Source organism: Choristoneura fumiferana, chromosome 11 (assembly GCF_025370935.1).
Source record: "Choristoneura fumiferana chromosome 11, NRCan_CFum_1, whole genome shotgun sequence".
Taxonomy (NCBI): Eukaryota; Metazoa; Arthropoda; class Insecta; order Lepidoptera; family Tortricidae; genus Choristoneura; species Choristoneura fumiferana.
Genome location: NC_133482.1, coordinates 5,711,476 through 5,737,622, shown reverse-complemented (window position 1 = coordinate 5,737,622; position 26,147 = coordinate 5,711,476). Strand labels below are relative to the sequence as shown.

Below are 26,147 nucleotides of genomic sequence, written 5' to 3'. Positions count from 1 at the left end.
AAGTAACTACGGAGTAATCGTGAAAAATGCTTTGTTTACACAATTGATTTTTTCCATTGCAATAGTATTATAGCTACTGGCTGGAATCAATACTAATAAGTATACAAATGTAACAAGATTTTGTATTTTGTTTGCTGACTGCACATTTTGTTTCGCTGACTGAACCTACTTACATTGTCATCCAAACTGGGTACGTCTATGTACCACGTTTCAAATCGATACCACTAAATGTTGAACCACTAAATTTAATAAGGTTTGGTAAAAATTTCATTTTTAATCACAGTTTTTTTTTTTTATAACTGTCCTTTTTGTTGACAGTACTTGCATTGTCCACAAAAAAACATTTCCATACCAAATTTCAAGTCGATGCTATTAACCGTTGAAGAGTTCCGTCCTGCGGAGACGATCCTGGTCGGACTACCAGGATGTCACTACCAGATTATTGTATTGTCACGCAAATTACATAATCATTCCAAATTTCAAGTCAATCTGACTACTGGAAGTTGGTCAAATTATACTTGCAAGATTTGACTACAGACAGACAGACAGATAGACAGACAACGGGACAGGTGAAACTAAATAAAAGCTTGTAAAAAGCTTGTTATAAAAAAAATACACACTTCATCCGAAAATCCTATACCTATAATGTTAATTGCTATGATCATGGTTTACCGGTATTATAAAAATCTTACAAAGCGTAGGTACACTTTTAGTAAAAAACACTCAATTTTATAGTATTAAAAAATGTGTTGCGACTATACCTGTGTCAGATTTCACAGCATATCCTATGCTGTAAGGATTATATTGTAGTCCTTTTAGCGCCTAGATATTTCCTTCCTCCAGACAATAAACTTGTTTGTTTTTTGGAAAACTGTGGCTCTGTCCATTGGAGGTCAATTTTGCCATTGTCTTGTAGGTTTTACCGTTGTACGGTAAAAAAAATCTAGGAAACGAAATATGAGACAGCGCCATTCTTCTACATTAAAATTATTGAACTGAAGACGACAATAAATTTAAAAATTACTGACATACAAATAAATGTGACTAGTGGTGATAGTCTGGATGACATTTCCATGACATTATATTTTTAATTATCTAACCAGCCAGTACTTCATTCTAAGTTTCTTTAAAACCTCTTTCATTCAGCCTATTTTGTTATGATTGCTAGACGAATATTACAACCGATATAACCTAATGCTTTCGTTGTTAGTGTCTTTTTTAGCGACTTTTTTTCTTTTTTAGTACAATTTTTTTTAGGGAACGTGCCAACGGAACCCTATTGGTGAGACTCCGCTGTCTGTCTGTCCGTCCATCTGTTACATCCCAGCCTCCTCTCAGAACAAGAGGGCTTGGGCCATAGTTCCCACGCGGGCCCAGTGCGGATTGGGAACTTCACTTCACACGCTTTTGCAGGTGGTAGGACCTTGTGCAAGGTCCGCCCGGATTGCTACCACCACCTTGCTCGCTAATCCTGCCGTGAAGCAGCAGTGCTTGCACTGTTGTGTTTCGGCGTGGAGAGTAAGACAGCCGGTGAAATTACTGGCACTTGAGGTATCCCATCTTAGGCCTCTAGGTTGGCAACGCATCTGCAATTCCCCTGGTTTGCAAATGTTTATGGGCGGTGGTGATCTCTTACCATCAGGAGACCCACATGCTCGTTTGCCATCCAGTCGTATAAAAAAAAAACGCACCATTGAATTGCTTCGCAGGTTTGTGCAGGTTTCCTCACGAAAGCAGTGCAGGGTTCCGACTGTTACAGGGCTCTATCTCTTGAGTCGTAATAGTCAGACACTTGAAATTTTCACAGATTATGTATTACAAATACTAAAAACAGAATAAAATAATTATTTAAAGGGGGCTCCCATACACCAAATGACTCGCATTTGGCCGGTTTTTTTGTGATAGGGTACCAAGGAATTCCAAAAAAATATATTACTTATATGACCGCGGCATGGCGCTAGCGTCTACGCAAAATGTATGCAAAATATTTAGTTACATTTTACAACACGTGTGATATTTTGCCCGAGAACTATGAAAGTTTATCTAAGTTCAGGACTGCCAATGAAAGTAAATAACGCTAGGCTAGGTATTTTATCCTAACACCCGGTTTTTACTTACATACAGCCAAACCATTCAAATTTTGACCCGCTAAGTGAAATTGTAACAAACAAATTACACTACGCTTTTGTTGCGATACGCCATTATTTTACAAGCTTTTTATTAATTAATAATAAGTATAGAACATTCTTGTTTTGTTGACCCAAATGGTGGAACCGATGCAGATGTCGAAGCGCGCATAAACAGGGCTCGTGCCGCATATGCACAACTCAAACCGGTCTGGACGTCCCACGTAATAACACGGCGCACAAAAATCAGAGTTTTCAACTCAAATGTCAAATCGGTTCTCCTGTACGGGTGTGAGACCTGGCTCGTCAAGAAAGCAATCACCAGTAAACTCCAGGTTTTTGTGAACAAGTGTTTGCGTCGCATATTAGGAGTTTATTGGCCACGAACCATTACAAACACTAGACTGTGGGAGTTGACGAGCCAGAAGCCAATTGATAAGGAGATCCTATTGAGGAAGTGGCGCTGGATCGGACACGTGTTGCGGAGAACCGATGCTCATCTCGCCAAGCAAGCGCTGGAGTGGCAAGCTGCTGGTAGTAGGAGGCCAGGCCGACCCCGAATCACCTGGAGACGATCGGTTGAGAAGGAGATCTCCCTAATTGGGTACCATTGGCGAGACCTAGAAGCCACAGCACAGGACCGTGACGCATGGAAGTCCCTACTGCGAGCCCTATGTCCCTGCTGAGGGACTACAGGAATTCATCATCATCATCATCATCATAGAACATTCTTGAAGGCATCTAGTTGTTCAAGCAAGTTTTCATGTGGTAGAGCCTTACTGTAACCACTTGCTGACTGCAGTACAAATGGGCCGGCTCGACCGGAGTAGTACCAACCTCCATCTGAATACCGGCGTGAAATAGTACCTTTGCCCAACTCCCCTCCCCCCTTTTATCCTGCCCCCATACCGCCCAATTTAGCCCCCCCCCCTCCTCCCTTTTAGGCCGGCCACGCACCCGCAGTCCTAATAATGCTGTAGGTGACCAAGGGCGGCGGTGATCACTTACCATTAGGTGACCCGCATGCTAGTTTGCCAGCTATTTGATAAAAAGAGTAGATTGATGACCTCAAGAAAAACATTACTTTCTTTGGTTTGACCTGACTTAAAAATACTGAATTTCATGGTTAATTGCACTTTATCGAAATGCTATTACTTATTCTTTGTAAATAAACATAAAAAAGTAAAAAAAAAAAGAAAAAGAATCATTATGCGTCATCGAGTTTTCGAACTCCTTCTCTTACTACATACTTCTAAGAATTGGTACCACTGAGCCAAACTAGTGGTCACGTGACCGCCCGAAATAGTCAATACCTTTTTACAACAGATTATATTTGACATTAGCTACTCACACCACAGTAAAATGGATCAAAATTTACTGCATCATACTGAAATTTAGGTATTATAGATCCTCTCCATTTTGTGATTTGCGACAACAATATGCCCATAACTAACTATCCTCAAAAAATCGCGTCGAAATAACGTCTGTGGAAGAAATATTGATGTACCAAAGTTTGTATGGAAGACGACGCACCTTAATGTTGAATATAAAAAACACGTGCAGATCGTGCAAGTTCATGTATCTAATCCTAGCAGTTAAAATTGCGACATTTTATACCAATCCTGCCGTTTTAGAGTGGAGGAGTAACACACATACACACACACACGCACGCGCGCACGTAATATTAGAAGGATGAAAGTGAATGAAACCTAGACACAGGGCGCAAAACACTACAAAGGGCATAAGGGATAGTGTAATGTATTATAATAGTGGGTTCACTTTTGCCTCGGCGCTCTAACAATAATAGGCCGAATCTCAGCCCATTTTCAGTTGGTCTGGGCCGACGAATTAGCGTAGGGGAGGAGGTGGTCTCTGTATACACGGTGAAGTAACTTAGCTAAAGTCTGGTCGCGGAGCTCGAAGAATTTCGTACAATGATCTTTGACTATGTGTCTCTGTTGCTCGCGCGTAAATATTTGCCGTCGCGCTCACACAGATGAATTTGTACGAATGCGACGTCAAATATTCACGAGCGAGTGACAGAGACAAGTAGTGGAGGTCATTGCGCGAAATTCTTCGTGTTCCGCGACCGCACTTTAGTTGTTTTATTACTATTACGCCATGCCCAAGCGAAGCGTCATTTTGGCTTGCTAATATACTTTCGACTTACCTTCATGATACAGCGTAACTTTTCCCGCACGTAGGCACAACTGCGCGGTCTTAGGCCGTCCTTCTAGGCCGCTCACTTCACACAAGGTAAGCTTGTGTGCTTCAAGCACCAACTCCCCCATCTGGCCGGGCACCACGTGTTTGTTAGAGTCCTGTTGAAGAATTTTTATGAGCATCAGTCTCAGTCAGTATGAGATCAGTCTTTGTTAGTCCACTGCTGGACTGCCTCTCCTATAGTTCACCATTGCGCTCGATCGTCAGTTCTTCAAACTCTGGCCCTCGCCTTACCAATATATTCTTACAGATGTAGTGGGGTCAATCAACGTTTTAGTACAGCTTTTTGGCATGGTAACATCTCCTGAGTTATTTATAAAAAGGAATTGCCACAACTGGCTTTGTACCCCAAGCCACTAAAAGTAAGGAGTTGTGGCAATTCCTTCATGGCAAAATACATTCACAACTAATATAAATACGGTATTTGACAACTCCTGACTTTGCCATATCTTAATATAATTATGAAAATATAGATAAACAGATAGTGTTTAGCAAAGAGAAAATTTAAATCGGTTGATAATGGATTTATAGTGATTTTTTGAAAAATCTATATACCTGTCTCTTTCTCAAACGCTTTACTCTATGCAGCAAGTATGGCGGTACTGGCGTGTGACGTCACATGCCAGTATGTCTTTCTCTGTCTAATCTTGATGTATTTGTATTGAAATTTGTCATTTGTTGTCGCGAGCGTCAGTAACGTTAGGCAATACGGCCTCTGATTTACGAGACTGAACAACAGCACGTAAAAGTTTGATTGACCCATGAATAATCCATTCCCATCGTATCTTCTCGGAAACGTTCGTGTTTGTCATGCTATTTCAGTCAGCCTCAGTACCCATCAAGACAGTATTAAGGAAGATCGCATCGAGAGATGCTATGTGATATAAAGTGGTTAACACCGTAAAATTTTTATTTGATTTTTGCTTACACTACATTATGATTGTGGGAGTTATAAAATGGATATGAAAGAATTAAATCATGTACGAGTAATTCCCCGCACACACCAAAATGTATCCGATAAAAAATAATGTGGTAAATATTCATAAAAAGTTACGATTAGTTATAATCTCACTTACCCTCACAGGCGCGTAGATAGTCAACAAGCCCTTGCCAACGTTGAAACTGAGACAGAAGTTGTGCGTCTCCTTCTTTTCGAACACGCTCGGTTTGGCAGCGCCTATCCCTTTCTTCAGTTTATTGTCATATGTCGAATAATACAGGTTTTCTTCTTCTGACGACGTGCTTCCGGAATCGGAATCTAAAGGCAAATGATAATGCAAGTGTTGGGTTATTTCCACCTGTTACCACCAATTTGTTCACTAAAGCAATTGGTGGTAACTACTGTGGTTTTTTCCCCCGTTGTTACCACCAAGTAGTTTAGTGGTAACAGTTAGGAATTTTTATTCCCATTAGTTACCACTGGTAAAAGATGGGAAACATTTTCCCACCTGTTACCACTGGTAACAAATTGGTGGTAACAGGTGGGCATAACCCCAAGTTTTATAGCCGCCAAGTTCTTTGGGTACTAAGCATGGCTGTACCAAAATTAAAGAAGCCCTAAACATTTAAATTTGCTACATTTAGGACTGTCATCAGACTCAGGAGCTAGTTGGCTATTAGTTCAGAATACAAGCTAGAATTAATTATTATATACAATCAAAGATTTAGGGGCTGTTTCACCACCCATTGATTAATTTTATTTGACGGATAAATTTAATCAATTGCTAGTGAAACAGGGGGTTACAGTGCAACCATAACGTTAATGTCGCTCGGGACACGTCGATTTTCGTTTTCCTGAAGATTCATATGAAAAAGAAAAAGAAAACTGATCTTTAGCTTCGAAAATTAAGGATACTGAATAGGCCCGGCTACACGTAGCGGCTCGCATGCGCAAACGGCTTGTGCAAAAATTGGCGCAAAAAATGTATGGCGTCCAAAAGCCATTTGTGCGGTATACCGTTTTGCCGTCTTAAAGTACATGCTTGCTTGTGCAAATTGGAATTTGAGCGTGTAGCCGGACCCAAGTCACACTTACCATATCCAGTTCCTTTGCACATCCCGAAGGCCGGGTATATAGTCGTGTACATGAGGGGGCTGATCTCTAACGCGTCCTCTATCTGAGGCTCCCACAGCAACAAGTCAGAGTTGATGCGGTTGTATATTATCTCGTACAGTTGTTTTGATCTGAAGAGATGTAGACATGTGTAAAAATATGGAAATGAGTTGAATTTATTCCTTGTAAGGAGCAATACCAATGAGGAGTAATGCCAATTGATCTAGCCTCAATGGGTACTAGGCAACGGATAAATATACTGTTCTAGATAAATGAAATGAAATGATGATGATGATGATGATTTGGATGAAATTTGGCTGGCAAAAAGTTAGTTTATAACCTGGATTAAAACATAGAATACTTTTTATCCCGATATTCCCACGGGATAGGGATAAAATCTCTAAATAACAACCGCTGGGCTTAGAGACATGACATTTGACCATGATTGTTTTTAATGTAACGTCAATGAAAACAACGATTCAATTTTCGGGAATTCCCAAGGGAATTTTTAAAAACCCGGAATTTCAATGGTTTACGGACCTCAAGATTTACGTTTGCGAAGCCGCGGGTGAACACTAGTACTATATAGATAAAAGTTCCCAATACCCACTGAGATTTCCACGCATGAGAACTATGGTCCAACGCCTCTCATTCTGAGAGAAGGCCTGTGTCCTGCAGTAGGACGTATGTATATAAGCCGTAATGAATGAGATTACGGGAAAACAAGTCTGTACGATATGATACTTACTCCAGCTGCAAACTGAGTATGGGCAGATTGAAATCAAGATGAATGGCAGAATTTTCTATGGCACTTGTGCTGAAGTCAGACATCTCTTCCTCAGTTCCGGGAACTATTAGCTCCTCATCTTGACCTGTAAACCATAGCGCTTGTTGAACATTAAACACTTGATAGTTTAATCAAATGAGTACTATCGACATCATCGCTTTTCAAAAACTCAAACAATTAACATGACTGTATAACAGTTAAATATAAAGAGAGCAATTGCCAAAAGAGATTGCGTCTCGGAAGACGTAATGGGAGGATGGTATAGGGTTTTGGATAATATCCATTTCATTTTAACACGGTTTTTTTAAACTAAATTTCAAGTTTTATTTTTAGAAGGGTTAAAATATATTAATAGTTAATCAATAGACTTAGTTAACAAGTGACATCAAAGTTTTGTATTACCATTAATAATATGAGAGAATCGCATTTTAATCTATCTATCTCGTAGCTCATAACTTGTGAACGACGACATTGAATTGGATTTTTTTTGTTATGTTCTTTATTGTCAGGACAAGATTTGCGCTATACAAAATAAAATAAAAAGACTGGAACGAGGGCCAAGCCGCGGGCAACAGCTAGTATCTAATAAGTTGAAGTGAAATCAACTGGCGCCAGCGGTGTTGACGATAGTGACTGTCTTGGATTGGTTGGTTTTGCGGGTGACGGGGTTGCTTACCATCAAGTAGCCCGTTCACGTTTTCCCTACCTCCCTGGCCATAGAAAAAAACTCACCGTGAGGACTGCCCTCGTGTTTGGTGATACTCTGATGGGCAGTTTTTTTCCCGCTGAAAGGGCTGGGTTGCGAACTATGCAGGTTGTTCATTATGTACATGGATGTGGTCATAGGGTTTGCGGTGGCAGGCTCGAACGCGGAGTCATCGTGGAGAGAGTCGAACGGGCCCTTAGGGGCCTTGTTTGGCTTGAAGGTTAACGTTATTCTGTAAAGAGTTTGTTAAATATAGAACTGAACTAAAGCCTTTCACATCAGGTTCTATTTTTTGGAATCTTACAATATACTTCAACGATCGGCGCCTTGCCAGTTTCATTATATTCTGCAAAATATATAAAACCACTCTTTCCAAAGTAAGCCCTTTAATAACTTACATAACAATCGTTTTGAACAGTAAATTAGAAATACTCAACTGATTGCGTGCAAACGGAATCTACGGGCTGCTACATTTTTTTTTTTAATGAAAGACAACTTACGTGGGCAAGGGCGCTGTGTTATCGCCTCTGAGGATATCTCCAACGAACGCTTCATCTATTGTAGACCTAGCAATGTGGGTGCCTGATGAATTTCCGTGCTCCTTTGAAATAAATATAAAATTTCAAAAATCTTAAATCATCAGCTGTAAACTATATAATTATGATTTACAATATGTCGTGTAGTGTGAATGACAAATAAAGCGCGGGGGTTACGACCTAAAAATTGTGAGGTCTCTTTCCAATCCATACTTACTTATACTAATAATATAAATGCGAAAGTGTGTGTGTGTGTTTGTATGTTTGTCTGTCTTTCACGAGGAAACGGAGCGACGGATCGACGCGATTTTAGGCATAGAGATAGCTTATAGGCCAGAGAGTGAGATAGGCTACTTTTTATCCCGAAAAATGCACAGTCCCAAAGGGGCGCGCGATTACCGAATTCCACGCGGGCGAAGCTGCGGGCAAAAGCTAGTACTTACATAATAGTATAAATCCAGGCTCGTACATTTGATAGTAACTGTCGTGGGCATAGGTCGAGCGCTGGGCGATTGCTGGGAGTTGATGTTGGCTTTCTGTAATTTGAAGACTAGGTAGTCTGGTCGTACGCGACGTATTTCGCGGTTGATGTTTGGCCGAAGGTCTGCTATTGGGAATCTGAAAGGAATGATCAGATCTAACATCATCATCCTGTAGCAGTTCACTGCTGAGAAACTGGACATAGGCCTCCCCCAATGAGCGCCACTGCGCCCTGTCATCGTCTACAGGCAGCTTCTACCAGTAGCCTTTCGCAGATCGTCCCACCACCTGGCCGGACACACTACGTTTGCCGAGACGCGGTATCCAGTCTAGAACTCGTTTACTCCAGCGGTTGTCGGTTCAACAATAGTACGAAAACATTTATCAGTAAGATCTCTCTATTGTGGCATCCCGCCATACAAAGTATACGTATTCACTATGATGATGTAATTTTATTAAATCGCTTTCACGCTTTAACTATTGAATCGATTTTGATGAAATTTTGTATGCATTATGCATCGTATAAGAAGACAGTATAAATTATACCTTGTATGAATTATATCTCGAAAAAAATAATTACATTTTGTTCCTTTATTTGTACATAACCTTAATCGACGAAAACCTAACTAATATACGTAGTAAAGCTAGTTTGTATAGACTTATGCAATCGCGTTAGGATTACTATAACGTTGATTGTATTGTATTGTAAAACTCTTTATTGTACGTAAAAACAGGATAATAAGATGTTAAAATTCGAACTTATCCCTTAAAGGGATCTCTTCCAGTTAACCTTTGTGTCTGTACTTTCTGGCGGACCTATTTGTTGTCCGTGTGTTTTTTTTCTCAATTAACATTCATTACCTTAATGTAGCGTTTAAGTCCGGACACTGCAGCGTGCAGTTGAACTGGTTCCGTGTATTGCTTGGCGGAGGCGCTGTGCTGTTCGGCCCGTTGAAGAATGTAGCTGCCATTCTCTCTATCAATGTCAATTCTACATCCACGTGGCATGGCATACATTTCACTCTGAAATATGTCAAAAAAAATTAAGATCTAGAAAGAAAATTCAAATTCTGAAAATATGTCCCTTGTATGGTTCCACAAACGAAAGTCGCCGATGCGTACGTAGTGATACAGAGGTTTCATGTTAAATCATTGTTGTACGAGTGCAAATATGAAAATTGATATAAACACAATTGACAAATGTTGAGATTCACGTGCAAAGGCGAAATTATCCCTATGAGGGATCTCTACCAAACAATCAGGTGCTGCTGCGTAAAGCAAGTTAGATCATCAACCATATCGGCAACATAAGCTTCTTTTATTATTATATCACTCGGAAGTAGGCTGTCGAGCCGGCAGCCCACCAGGTGGAAAGTCGAAACTGAGTCCCATGGCCATATGAAAACCAAACTGATACGCTGCCTACCTTGGGGACTACGGGAACGCCGTGGTGGAAAATATAGAAAAAAGGGTTTAATAATAATTAATTACTTACACAACATCGGTGGTAGGGTATACCAGTCTCTTTTCTCCCGATATCCGCATATATTTTGAGGATTGCTTAAAATTCACTCTAATGTCGGGTCGTCCCCTACTATCTTCTTCTTCTGTAACGTACAAGCAATATTATTTAAAAGATAACTAATAAATTTATTTATAAACAAACAAATAATAAATACAATAATTAATAGAAATAAATAAAAAAGAACTAAAACTAACTTACTCTAATCCTAAAAATCTAAGATAACACATGTTTTATTAAAAAAAAAATTATACAGCGAGCAAAGAAAAAACAACGACAAGAGAAATATAATACTGTATCAGTTTTTTTTTATAGAATTATTTAGAAGAAAAAAAACCAGCGAATGTATACATGGCCCAAAAAATTATCTGCAGAATAAAAAAATATATTAGAAAACTAACCTTTGGATTCAAACCGCAGCAAATCGAAGCATTCTGACTCATCGGAATCCTCAGACTGGCGGTATAAGCACTCTTGGACTAGCAACCGGTGTATAGCGGCTTCGCAGACGGTTTGACTGCCCAGAGTGGTCACTTTCTCAATACCGTCTAATGTCATTTCAGACGCCATCAGTCTGAAAACAAATGCAATGGTTTTTTCAGCAGTGAACGTTTGGCTGAAGATGATGGTGAATTTGCAGTTTAAATGACGTTTTAATCTGGTGGATATCAAACTCATGCATAGCAAGCAACAGGACATAGCACATATCTGATGAAAAGGCACCCTAATTGTGATTATAATAATAACGCTCTATTAGGATCGATCTGTCATCACGGACAGGACTTTTGTAGCCTAATATTGTGCTGACAGATCGATCAAAACGCCAGGCAGTGCTCGTCGACATCACCATCCCACATGACGAAAACTTCGTGAAGGCCGAGAAGGACGAACTCAACAAGTACCTTGATTTGGCTCACGAGGTGACCGCTATGTGGGATGTTGACTCGACGATCATTGTCCCGATAGGTAGTTATTTCGGCAAACGGTCTAATAGCGAAGAGTCTCGACCAACATCTCAAGAGACTCTCGCTAGATGGTTGGCTCAAGGTCCAGATACAGAAGGCGGTACTTCTGGACACGGCACGCATTGTCTGAAGGTTCCTCACTCTGCGGCCCTGGCCACCGGTAGCTTGAGCCCTGCCCCGTTACCGGTGGCAAACTAGGTTAGGTTTTTATAATATTTTTATTTTGTTTGTACTTTTTTGTATTTTAATTTTTATAACTATTATAAAAACCTAATCTAAGAATTAAAATAAATATAGATAATAATAATGAATTCATTTATTTCGAGCAACTTGGCCCATACAATAAATACCTTACAGACTAACATATATAGATTATATTAGTTGGTACTACTGCCGTGAAATCCCTGTAAGTACAACAGAGACCTTATCGCTTTTTTTAACTAGAAGAATAATAATGTCATATAATCAACAAACCTTAAATGATTTCTGCCCGCAGCATTTTCTATGGCCTGGTTAGTAGCTGGAGCAGCGCCTAAGCCCTCAAAGAACTTGTTTGACGCTTCTTGCATTTTCATTGCACTGAGCGGTGATATTATGTCGGAACTCAGTGGCGTGGGGACTAGAATATCCTAAAACATATAATGCAAATTCATGACTTGAATTTATTGTAGTTTTCCAGTGTTTATAGAGATAAATCCAGCAAACAGATGTTCGAATTAATTCTGTCACTGCCACACTCAATGAAGGCTTAGTTTTCGAATTTACTTGAACACTGGAGTAATAATAAAAAATAATATTAATAAAAAACATTTATTGCCCATAGAAAATACATATTTGTGAGAAGGTACATACATGCTCAGCTACATATGTGGCAAAAGGTACTAACCTTATGTAGAAGAACACAAGATAATGAGACTATCCTGAAGCTCATATGAGAAATTTCAGCAGTTGGATCGCCGTCGATACGGGGCACTGGAACAATAAAGATCCTCATCATATGAGCCGATAGGCACCTGGACATGGGTTTTCCTTCAAGATCTCTGCGATAATCAGTTATATGCTACCCAGCCAGTGGCATCCCACTGTTTATACCAGACCATCCGTACCACTGGCACAACAAAGATAAATCGCCGATGATAATCTGGTGGTATGGTATACAATTGTGTTGCTCTGAAGATGAGCTCTGGTTGATTACGAAACGCGTCAGTGTAGTGTGGTGGTGGTGATAGATGGGTTTGTGTGATTTGTGTGTGTTTTTAAACTTAGCTATCATAAGGTCGCGGGTGAGCAAAGAAATTATTTTAGTTCAAAGATAAATCGATAAAATTATTTAATAGAATACTCATGAAGAGAACTCAATTTTGACTAACTGAAAGGCCATACGCACAATTTTCTTTGCTTGTACTTCACTGCGCTTTTCCCTTAGACCGTGATTCACTACTGTGTTAAGTTCCTGTTATGGTCCTGTGATGTCGTCTCGGGTTAAACCAAAGATAAACAGAGACGGCATCATAAGTATCTGGCACTATGATATCAGCATAGTAAAAGAGAACAAGTAGGCTCACTACGAACAAAAGTACATCGCGCGGCTTAAATGTGTGCGCGCCGCACGCACACACTGATTATTTAAGGAGGATTAAGTTTTCTTTAGTCAAGGCTGCGCTGCCGTCGGCGCTGTACGTTTCGATTTTAGTTCGTTCGTCTTGCGCTCACTTCGCGAGATGATCACCTTTTACGTTCACGTACTCGTACTACGTATTTTTTGTATTAGGTAAAGTTGTAAATTAGTGGTATATAAGTGTAGTGTAATAGTTTCGTGCAAGGACACATAAAAAAATAATAGATACCTACCTATCTATAAATAATATAGATATAGTATTTTGTGTAGGTAAACATTACTATGTATACAGTCGCCATCGCCATTACGGCAAATTTATAAATAATATTTTTAAATTTAGTATAATAATAATAATAATATAACGGCATGGAATCTGTCTGCTTTCTCTAGACACAGACATTAGACAATTTTAAGTTAACTTTCGTACTAAAACTAATTGTCGGTAGGTAATTAATCTAAAATAGACGTCGGCAACCCTAAGCGTCCGCGCCGTAGTAGGCAGTTAAGTCTCCTAAAGGGTCGGAGTGGACCTACTTGATCTCTTTTACTATGATATCAGGAACATAAGAGTGGTGGAACAAGGAGTTACTGTGTTATGTAGTTAAAATGGTCTGTTAGGATACTTTAATGAGATTGCCTGGCATACATATATAATGGCCCTGTGTTAAAGGCGCTATAAGTCGTCGAGTTGCCGAGAACATGTCGCTATTACTGTCCTTTTATATATAGTTAGAAAAAGACTTACTGAGCGTCAAATCGAGTTAGCCTCAAAGTGCCGCACTGAATAATTTACCTTTTTTATTCCTTTTAAGGCGGGGCTGCACACTCGGAATGTTTACACTGGAAGTCATGCTGGCACTCATTGAACTGACTGAGGATGAGAAACTCTCCGCCATTTGTCCAGGAAATGTCATCGGGTGGAAACAGTCACCTTCAGGGTCACTCTCCTCTGCGAGATAATAAAATTTACATTAGTTTACAGCTAAAATCTGGGACCCTAGTGAAAAAGGGGTTAAGTCTGTGTGTAAAGGAAATCAGCTGTTCAACTTCTGCAGAATTAACCCCTTAATCACTGGGGCCCCAGAAATATGAATGCAGTGTCTGTTGGCGTGACAACGTTGGATCATTACCATTCTGTCGCTATGTTTCTTTCAAATGTGCCTTTGCCAAATATAGACAAAATATAGTAATTAAACGTTTTAAGAAAAAAAATTTACTGCGTAAAATCTCTAGCTATTTGAACTAATAACAAACTAAATAAATAAATATAATGGGACAATTGACTTAACCCTTAATAAGATCTCATTTATTGGAGCATATTACCACAGAATCAAAAGCAGCTATCGAATACATACCTAACAAAGAATATTTTTAAAGCTAGTCGTACTTTCAATAATTAAATACAATGGAAATTGTGACGTATATTGAAATGAATAAGGTTCAGTCTCCAACTCAATGCAAGTGGTCGCTAAATCGCCTCTACGTTATTAAGGATTAAATACATATTAAGACCCGAGAAGAAACATTCGTTTTATTCATACAAACATATCTGCCCCCACAAGGTATCAAACCCAGACCTCAAGCTTCATAGTTAAGCTCTCTAACCACTTGACTATCCGATCGTCAACTAACTACTAACGTAGATCACTTTTCTTACCTAAACTGGGGCCAGACCATCCATACATGCCAGCTCTACGTTTGGCGTTGCCCTTTTCGAAATTCTTAAGCAATTGAGCTTCTATCAGCTGGTAATCAGCAGGCCTCATTGGCTTACACTGCATGGCGCTCCCGCTAGGACGAAGTGGCACATTGCTGAAAAACATTGTATAAAATAATTATGGCTGTCTCTAGGAACGTATCAGGCAAACATATATTCTTTGTATTGAAAAGTATGAGACTATGCCCACTAGCACGCCTCTTAACCAACCGTCACCGTTGCGTGCCATGCATGCGCGTTACATTTCGTTCCTTTAAGTTGGCCATTTTTGCAATGTCCAGGCAAAAATTGTTTACACATGATTATACGAAATATAGGCAATGAATGTAACAGTAATACGGTATTTGACAACTCCTGATTTTGCCATATCTTAATATTATTATGAAAATATAGATATACAGATAGTGCTTAGCGAAGAGAAAATTTAAATCGGTTGAAAATTGGATTTATAGAGATTTTTTGAAAAATCTATATATACCTGTTTCTTTCTCAAACGCTTTTCTCTACGCAGCAAGTATGGCGGTACTGGCGTGTGACGTCACATGCCAGTATGTCTTTCTTTGTCTTATCTTGAATTTCAAACCTTTATAACTTTGTTATTTGTAAAGGTAGCTTAAAAATTGATTTTCTATTCGATAACAGGCATTGTGTAGTTTTAATTTATAAAACATATACAAAATAGTCAAATACCGTATTGGCTGCAAAGACTGCGCTCTCCACATTGGCCTTTTGCCATTGGCTAGTAAAATCCATCCTCACTTCGATCAGAAAATGTGCGAATTGACACAATGCCAGTCAAATCTCGCCATTAGTATTACATTACGGGGCCGCGGGTCTAACAAGTTACAAGTGATCGATTGAGCGCCGCAGTCAGTGTCTTGCTACTAGCACGAATTTACTGTCATCGTGTAAATCAGCTCTAATTTATCTATACTCTGCATTTATGCCCAAGGTATAGGACATGAATCTAGAAAGAAACTTTAAAAGACGGAGGTCACCGATACATACATATTGAAAATTAGAGAAATATTTATTAGCGTTTTAATACTAAGGTATTAAATATTACCTGGTGTCTTCTAAATGTGGTTGATTCAGAGCATTCACGAGCTCTATCAACGTATGCAACTGCCGTGGTGATATGAATACTATAAAAGAACCCAGTATCATTTTGATCTCCACTTTCGGCCCCTCTACTTCTTCAGAGTGTTTGATTTTTAGTGCTAATTCTTGATGACCCGTCAGTTTTGCAAACATGATTGGATCAGGCTGCATAGCTCGCTCTTCAGGCGTGACCTCTCGCGATGATTCAGGGTGTACTGTGGAATCATCAGTAGGTTGTTTAATAGGACTTGATTCAATAGTTGATATGACACTTCTGGTCTCATAAAACACGTCTGACATAGTGCTCTGGATAACGTCAGTAGCTTCTGCTTGGCTTTCAGTCTTATCTGCTTGAGATGACACAGACTTTTCTAGAATGAGGCTCCTGGCCATTGTTCTTAGTTTCGATGGGAATTCATCTGTGTACAAAGTAACGCCTTCGAATTTTATTTTCTTGTTAGTATATGTGGCTACTATGTAGGTTTTTGTTTTTTCTGGGTCAGTCACATCTGGTGTGGGCTCATTTCCCGCTTCATCAAAGTAGTCAATCCTGAAATAATTATTAAAATTGTTAAAGTTAACTCGTGACGAAACATTGCGTGATTGTAGTCAGGTTCCATCTAAAATTTTCGGGCAGTTAGTGTTCAATGACGATAGTTTCAATTCCTAGTTAAGAAAAGCAATTTTGTTTACTGATGCTGGTAAGACAACTAAAATTACAGAACTAATGAAAAGAAGGATAGAAAACATTTAAAATATCAATTCTGTGGCTAAATGGGTAATTTTAATTTTTGTGCACACAGTCATTTCCGTGGATGAAATAATGCTTTCTAATATACGATAATCTTATGTAGAGTTCAAATATCATAAATAATTTGTGAATCCATCATAACATTAGTACTTTCTCATATTACATCTACGCTAGCGACATCCATGAAGTGACGTGCACAAAAAAGAGAATTACCCAAATAGTTATTCTTCTTAGTAATTTCCGAAAATTCCATTTCGAAGAAATGTTTTAGCCAAAACCTCTTTAGTGACACTAGCAAGGTCATCAACTGATTGTTTCGTCTAGTGGCACCAGTTGTAATATAAACAGTTGACTGGAGGTCAATGTAAACGCGGAAACAGTATGACGTTTACTAATACTTACTTTTCGATGTGCAGTTCTAATGCGATTCCTCTACTGCCATTCTTGGGTACATGCTCTAATCTTATTTTTGTGTCAACGAAACGGATTTTTACACGACTCAATACTGAAACAAATATTTTTTTTCTTTAATCAAGCTTTAAAGACAAATACGATTTGAACAACACGTATTATGTTTTATTTTTGTAAGTACATTATTAATTAAGTATAGGTACATATTTAGCAGAGAAAATCCAAAGAGAAGTACAAGTGGCATTTTTTGTAATACTTACTTGAGTCTATGGTGTGTGCAAACATCTCGATTCCTTCAACGGCTTGTGTCTCTTTTGGGCCATCTTCAGCCCGGAGACACTCCTCAGCCAGCTGCATGGAGGAAGACATGGAAGACCACATCGACTCCAGCATGGTGGCCTCTATTTATGATAAGAAACAAAGCATTAACCTTTTCGACGCCTACGACTCATATATACGCACAGCAGCTTCCACGCCAACAACCTATATATACGTCCATTACTTCAATGCAAAATCAACCTTCGTTTAATTGTGTTAAGGTTCAATTTTAGGAATTGCAATATAGAAGCCTGGCATATGCGTAATGTCTTTTGTATTTGACGTGGCAGCGAAAAGGTTAAAAAACTGCCAAAGGTTTCATAAAAACCAGTAAAAATAAATTACCAGTTTATTAGTATTTATATGAAAAGAAAAGTAATTATATGTGGATCAGCAATTTTCGGACTTCTTTAGCTTCTTTCATAATTCTATGCCATCAGGAGGTACCCTATAGTATAGGTGTGGTATAGGTATTGATTCTCATGGTTTTTTTGTATGAAAACACATTTTCAAAAGGTCAAATATTTTGATCATGTGATTTCAGAAACATTGTTTTATTATAATTTTAAGAGACCTATTTTAATTTTTATACCTCCACACATTTTACAGGTAATCGGTCTGAATGGAGAAACGGTAAAGTGATCCTATAAAAAGGCTTCCCTTTTGCATTAGTTTTAAAACTAAATAATGGAAATATCCACAAACAGTATCCACACAATGAATTAGCGTGAGAAAGAAATAGCATTAATTAGCATACTACCTATGGCTCTACATAGCAATAATAGTATTTTAATTAAAATTCGTATATTATTTTCAAATGGTACTTTTATCCTCCTAACGCCCAAGTCGAATTTTTGATTTATGAACACAAACTTTATGTTATTTATGATAGTTTGATTTAAAATTACTATAAGTCCTTTATAAAGGACTCTGGGCGTTAGGAGGTTATAGGATCACTTGTTTGTTGATATGTCTATCACAACAATTTAACAAAGAAATAAAATTAGACACAATGACTGTGTGTACCAGGAGTGTTTGAATAATTTTTGACAAAGAAAAGTTTAATAGGGGCACTGTGGCAAGTATATACAGAATGGCACCCAGGATATTTATTTATTACCTATGGCAATTTTGAAAATGAACTGCATCAAAGAATTTAAACAGGAATTAAATAATTTTTTGACTACTAAAGCCTAATTATTTAATTCAAGAATATTTCAATGACATTGTTAAATAATATATTAGCAACTTGTGCAACACACAACACTAGTTTTATATTTGCATGTCTTTGTGACAAAACATGTAAGAGCTCCATAAACCTATAACAACTACCTGCACATACCATGTTTGAGCAAATAAATGACTGATTACTGACCACTGTACTTACTGTGCCCAAAACCTCTAATAAGTTGGTAATTATTAGCAGCAAATATAATTGCTCTATGTCATAGAGTCTATGAGATCATTCTCACTCCTAATTGTTTTGATAATTAACAGGAGTGAGTTTTGTACTTAAATTGCAATAAAAGTATAAATATAAACTGAGCAAAAACTTGCCTGAGACCTGTCAGACCAGCTCACTTTTTAGAAAACAAGTAAAGCTAATGATTAAATTAATTATTTTCATATACAATCCAATCCAATAAATTTAAGGTTACTTACTAGTCATACCTACAAAGCATAGCTACTACTACTACTCTCTCAAACTATGCTTCCAACACTTTGGAACATGTCCTCATGGCTCAACAGCATAAGATCCTATTTATGCACAATCAGGAGCAGAAATAGATGAGTGGTGGTGGTGCTTAAAACTCTCTAAGCACTCTCTTATTACCTTGGCAGTAGAGTCATGTGTAGATTATTTTGAGCACCATAACTGCTCATCCACATTTTTTTTTTTTATTCGACTGGATGGCAAACGAGCAAGTGGGTCTCCTGATGGTAAGAGATCACCACCGCCCATAAACATCTGCAACACCAGGGGTATTGTAGATGCGTTGCCAACCTACCAACCCCACGTGCCAGTAATTTCACCGGTTGTCTTACTCTCCACGCCGAAACACAACAGTGCAAGCACTGCTGCTTCACGGCAGGATTAGCGAGCAAGATGGTGGTAGCAATCCGGGCGGACCTTGCACAAGGTCCTACGACCTGCAAAACCTGCTGCATTTGCTGTTGAATGTAATAACTGTAACTGTGTGTCTTATTTTGCACATTCAGCCCAAGCTAACGATTGTATAATATAGGAAGTAGCTGTTATTGGCCTTACATATCACTTCCAAATTAGAATTAAGATGAATTTTATTGTAACACTGTTGTTCTCCTAAATTAAATAAAATAAGTACCATGAGCACAATTTTGGGGTTCCGTAAATCAAAACAAAATTAGTCATACAAAATTCTGACAGTTTTGTAATCAGTGCCACATGCTATTGTCTGGCTCAGCCTATTAATAGAGCCTTGAAAAAGATTTTGAGGACCTAAAAGAAATTAAACAAGAATATCAATTGTGAAAATGCCCACACCATACATAAAACAACACAGGATTTAATAGTTGTAAATCACAATCATATGTATAACCACAGTTGTAAAAATAAATACTATATTACCTGGTTCAGCCTGCACTTTAGGCTGCACTGTGAGAGACAAACCGCTAACTTCAACGACGGAATCATCGGTGAGCAATGTTGACCAGGGGATTGTGACTGTAATTTTTTGCATTTGGCCATCTACTATCTCCAGCGGCCAGTTCTGTGAGTCTCCCAGCTCATTGAGGGCCTACAATCAGTTATAAAAAAATAATTATGTATTGAAGTAAGAAGTTATCATTTGTAAATAAACACCACCCATTGTAGCAAGCAAGCAGGTATCAAGAAAAACCACATGGTTCACCATATTCATGATATTTTTCGTGACAAAGGAATTGTAAAACATATTGTATTATTCAGAAACTCACGTGTTTATTTTCTTTGTTGTACAAAATCAACACGTGTTGAATTCGTTGTAATTGCGCACATAGAGTTTAGGGAGAGGCGAAACTTAATATTAGTAAAAAGGCGTCGACGGCGTAACTAATCTAGAAATTACATGAAATATTTAAAAATATATTTATTTACCTCGCAGTCAAGGCTAACATCACACACGGTCCCAGTTCCATTGTAAAGATCGACACTCAGCTGATCTAGAGTCAATTTTTCTTCAAGAAAATTACCCAAATATCGCTGAAGTAAATATCTGCAAGCCCTCTTTTTGATGCTCTCCGACCACGGCAGATAGAGATGCCACATCTTAGGGCTTCGATTTACATCACACTAATAATTTTCGCTCAATGAACTTTTGTGCGTAATGACTATTGTGATTTTGCGTGTGATTGTCTGGAGAACGTAAATAAACATAACGTTCCGATTCACGCTTTTGTCATTCGCAAAAATTTCTCTTCTTAAAAAAAATTGATTCACGTCAATTTTTAATAAAAAAAAGAAAATATAAGACTATAGTGAAGGAAGAAACATAAAATTAAATAGTTAAATTACATAGTTCTAAATATTTTTTTAGTAAATTGTTTTTTTTATTTTGACGTAAATATTTTTTTAAAAATTCATCTCTTCATGGATAGGCAAAAGAAGTAGCACCCATACATACAGCCAGGACAGATAAATTAGCTAGCTACATATTAGTAATTTGTGGGGTAAATACTTAAATAGTATTAGTATTTCAATTATATTTTTGTGATATTTGAGTCAATGAGTAAATCGTCCCCGTAGAGCGAAAAGTCACTAAGTCGTATTTTGCTGTTTTGAGATACGGCGGTTTAAAGTTGTAAAAATAAAAAAAAAATCTAACGTTTTTTGGCGTGAGATATTTATCATAATTATGGTCTTGTCGCAAAGACATAACGCTACGGCATAAGCTCCAACTGCCAAATCGAATCAAAAAGTTCTATTTTCCTGGTTATTAGCGATAATTACTTTTATCTCTTAAATTATGAACCTAGATGTCAGTTAGTGATTTTTCGACTAGAGTTAGTGAATTGTCGCTCACTTTTAAAGTATAAAGTAAGAAAATAACTATAATTAGTTAAACTGTTCCTAAAATGTTTAATACCAAATTGATTTTATTATAATAACTATACACATCTGAAACTTTGATAATGTAAAGAAAATCAATAAAACTCAGTAAGTAATTAAAAAATAAAGTTTATTGCTGGTTAATTTTTTTTAAAGGTTATTTAGGACCATTTAAAACAAGAAAAATCGGTCAACCTCCGTACAATGCATTAAAAACAAATAGTTCAGTAATAACTTTGTGTTAAAAATTCTAATACAAGCTTTTTGTTGGCGGTACTTTTTGCCCCTGGTTACCAAAAGTAGGTAGTCGTCAAGACGAATCAAATGAGCCCAAAATTTCAAGTGCCTAGCTATTACGGCTCAAGAGATAGAGCTCTGTGACAGACGGACGGACGGACAGACAGACAGACAGCGGAGTCTCAGTAATAGAGTTCCGTTGGCACCCTTTGGGTTCGGAACCCTAAAAAGGGAAAAATAAGACGAAAACAATATTTTATAGTACTTCTGGATCTTCTTCTGTGATATCAGGCTCAGGCAGCGTGTCTATGATATCTTTTTGAGTAGGTAGAGACTCGTACCAATAGTGGAGATCTTGAGGAATCTTGATACGCCTTAGGGATAGGAAATGCTTTGAACTGATCTAACCAGGTTTGTCTTTGGCCGCTGATTTCGCATTCATCGGTTCTAGTGCCTCTTTGTACCTTTAGCCTCTTCCTAGGTCGCGGAATCGCCTTTTTTCCTGGAATAAGTCGAATTGGGCGTAAGGGCCGTCGTGTGTATAGCGGAACTTAACAACACCGAAGACTCAAACCGAAGACATTTTATTTTCAGCCACTTAATTGGTTTCCCTTCTTGGTCTTTGCTCGTGTTTCTGACTAATTTAGGTAGACCAATTTGTAAATAATAAATAAAATGCATGCCATTAATGTTGCATAGGTACCGCGTGTAAGTTAAACAACCAATCGTCATGGCATTGAAAGAAATTCTAGAATGAGCGGTACTATAAGTATTCGTGTAATACCGCTGTCAGTTCATTCCTTCAAAAAGCTAAGAAAAATTTAGAAACAATACAGTAAAATAAAAAACAACACACCGTGCTCAAACAAAGCATTAAAACAATAAAGCTATGCAACCAAGTTACCCACATGAAGCATTAGTGAAGGGTTAGTAAAAATATTAGATGGGTATTTAAGCAAATTTTAAAACACCTTATATTAAACGCCACATTAAGCTTAAATAATCGTTTACTTTCTTTGCTTTGAGTCTTCGGTTCACGAAGTAGTCATCACAATAGGTACCTACAAAATTCAGTTGAGTATTTAATATTACTCTGTCTGTATAAACAGTTAAAATTAGTGAACCCTTATTAATGTCTTACCTTCTCAGCTTCTTTTTCATGTTTTTTAAAAATAAGGTTAGCCGTTTCATAACTTTTCGGATTCTCAGCGTCAGTCAGGATTTTCCTGCCAAAAAAATGTTTGTGAGTCGTATTCGCAAGGTTTTTTATCACGTTAGTAGATACATAAAACCACGCCTCTTTCCCAACGGGTTAGGCAGAGACTACGTTCTTCCACCTGCTACGATCCTGGCATACAACTCGTTTCCTCTACATTCATCAATCTTTTCATGCATGCACGTCGATTTAGAGTACTCCTGACCCGATCTTTCTTCAGTCTTCGTCTAGTTAGGCCTTACTCTTCCAACGTCACGTACCACGTAAGTACTCATACCAAATTGGAAAAAAAACTACAATGTCGAACATTTAAATTTATAATAGGATTTTTTTTTGTCAGTTTACACTTACCTTTTCAATTCCGTAATTTTTATTCACCAAACCTAAAATAAACTTTGCACGCGCACCACGATCCATTATTTTCATTACCACACGGCACATGGAGAAATTAAGTCGCGTGCGCATCGGTCGACGCCACCATGGGGAATGAAATGAAAGTCACTAAGGTGACGCGGGCCCTTCTCCTTAGCAATAAACTCACTAACTGACGCGCGTAAATCACCCACATTCAAGCAATACGCATCCAAGTTGTTCAAATAATCATTAAAATGTTTTGATGAGAGTACAAAAAGCAATTTATTGTTTGTTTTTGCAGTGTAAAAATAATTAAAATTGTTTAATGACAATTTGCATGATCTTTAAAGCTCATATTACCATGATTTGATGATCGAAAACTCAATAAAACGACTTAGTTAATTTTCGCTTTCATATTTTGTAGCAAATTTTGCAATCGATAGGTAACTAAGTCGTTTTAGTGAACTTGGAAACAAAATAGTGTTCGGTCATAACCATAACTGGATATGGCAAAAATAACTAAAATGACTTAAGTAACCCCTTTGACAGATATATTTTCGGTATAAATTCATTAAGTAATTTAGTTATTTCTCACTTTAATTCATGCGCAAAAACAACAAAATAATGATTTTACTAACTTTTTAAAATTGGATCTATGGCTCCTATTGACACAGCGATTAGACTCAAATTTGCAGAAAAAAAAATGCGATGTCGATGGCATTAAAAAGCCAATTTCGTCATTTTGCGACTTGGTGACTTTTCGCTCTACGGGGACGAAATAAAATATTTGTGAAGTTTAAAGTTAAACATTTGATATATTTCCAAACTATATGTCTATTTTATGACTTATGGTTTTTGAGTAATGTAAAAAGGAAGTTGGCTCAACTTCTTAACTAAATCTTCATTATTAGTTATTTCCAGCTCATTATTCAATACAGATTCGGTATTCACTCGATCACATGTAAAAATATCAAGTCGGTAAAACGACATGCCAGCACGAGTTGGAAATATAATACTGGCGCGAAATTCATCCGAATCTATACCAACACCATCCGCAGAAAATTCGGTGTTATTCATAACCAATCGTATTTCTACTCTGGATACTTTGAGAAGACCTGCAAAAATGTATAAATTATAAGTAGGCACGCAAGCCACAATACAAGTAACAGTAACTAAGTATATTACTTGTATTGTGCGCAAGCAAAGAACAGTCGGTGTCGGCGACAAAATACTTAATTGGAAACACGATACATATCCGAGAGATGGAAAGCTTGAGAAAAAAATGTAGAAAGTAAAATAAATGGGAGTACCTACTTACTGTTTCCACTTTTGTATAATATGTCCAAAATTCGGTTTAGTTTAATACTGGCCCAAATTTTTTGTTCAGAGTAAAGCGCCGTCTCTACACAGCATAAAAGACTTATGAAAGTGCGGCAGGGCAGGATACATTACATTTAGCATTAGATACCTAGGTAGATTTGTAGACAGATTTCCATATTTCTAGTAACTAAAATTTCCTTCCAATAAAAACGAGTTTGAATAGAACGGAAAGAAGATCAAAAATATAATTACGCTCGATCTCCCTGGTTTTCATAACATGATCCAGAAATACTAGGTAAGTAGGTACTTTTTAATGCGGTAGCTAATTCTTTTTTTTTTGTTTTCTCAGAACTCCGTCATTTATGAACCGATTTGAATTTTTTTTTTCGTTCGTCTAGGAATGCTTTCAATTAGGTCCCATAAGCACCAATTCAGGATCTGAACTCTTCAAATATTGTAGGAACGCCTAAGGTAATTTCGATATATTTAAGAGTAACTCGTGCATTTGCTCTTGAAAATCATCATTTGGTGAAGTGGAACTGCAGGGCTACTACGAAACTATATAGAAGTTCGTGTCGTACCGTCCCTCTCGCTCTCGTATTAAATAGTATACTATAAGTGTCAGAGGGACCGCACGACACGAACTTCGAGTTTCGTATAGTAGCCCTGCTGATGATGAAGACCAAATTTGACCAAAGGAGCGACTACTCAATAACAAGTACTTCACGGGTTGAATTTCAATTACTTTAACGCAGTTGCTAAGCAATTTAAGCTCTCAGCACGAGCCAGCAGGAGTGATTGAAGCCCAATATACTCGTATAGTTGTAGGTGAGGTAGACGATTAATAGGCCCACTTCTGCTGGCTCGTGCTGAGGCAGTGACTTCAGATTGGTAGAAAATTATTTTCATGGTTTTTTGTAGACGGTTCTATTTTTTGTTAAAAAAAATTACTTACCTCTGCATTGTCCCATGGTCAGCAAAATTTTATAATAAGGAAAATTAACCGCTAGTATTTTGCGGTTCAAAGCGGTTTCCCTGGTATCCTGAATTATTAAAATTAAAATAATGATTTTTATTTTCATGTTAAGTTCAAGTAACTAAGTATGCGTGCACACTTGCAAGTCCGGGTTTCGTTTGCTCCATGTAGTTCGTGCTATTCTAGGTAACTACTTACTTCTACTACTTGTCGCTTGTGTTACTGAACACGTTACTTGGAATATATAGGTACATAAACATAAGTATAAACTCGTAGTTGGGTGCCTTTGTTTTGTGACTGGAGTCCGCAGAATGTAAACTATAATTATAAGCATTCAGGGGTACCAGAGTAAAAGAGGAGGTGTTCCTTGCATATGGAACTAGGTATGAAAACCGGCCAAGAGCATGTCGGACACGCCCAAGATAGGGTTCCGTAGCCATTACGAAAAAAATTAAGTAATATTATGTGCGTTATAACACAATTAAAACACTACAGTCTTAAAATCTATTACCAGAGCGTATCTTCACGGCACTTACGTCCTTTTGTTGAGAAGCGCAGTTTTTCGGCAATAACTCAAAAACGGTAACTATATCCGATCATGTTGAAACCAATTTTCGTTGAAAGTATTTATTAAGCGTTACCTTTCCATATTTTTTGGACAAAC

The 26,147-nt window shown here is 37.8% G+C and overlaps 1 protein-coding gene across 1 annotated transcript in view; it reads right to left on the bottom strand.

Moving 5' to 3' along the window:
• Atg2 (Autophagy-related 2) overlaps positions 1–20,717 on the bottom strand; it is a 53,419-nt gene extending 32,702 nt beyond the window's left edge. The window contains 5 exon segments of the mRNA XM_074094186.1: positions 15,800–16,384; positions 16,988–17,090; positions 17,257–17,397; positions 19,923–20,091; positions 20,430–20,717. Coding sequence (XP_073950287.1) covers positions 15,800–16,384; positions 16,988–17,090; positions 17,257–17,397; positions 19,923–20,091; positions 20,430–20,600 — 1,169 coding nt within the window. The 5' untranslated portion in view covers positions 20,601–20,717.
• Between the last annotated feature and the right edge of the window lie 5,430 nt (positions 20,718–26,147).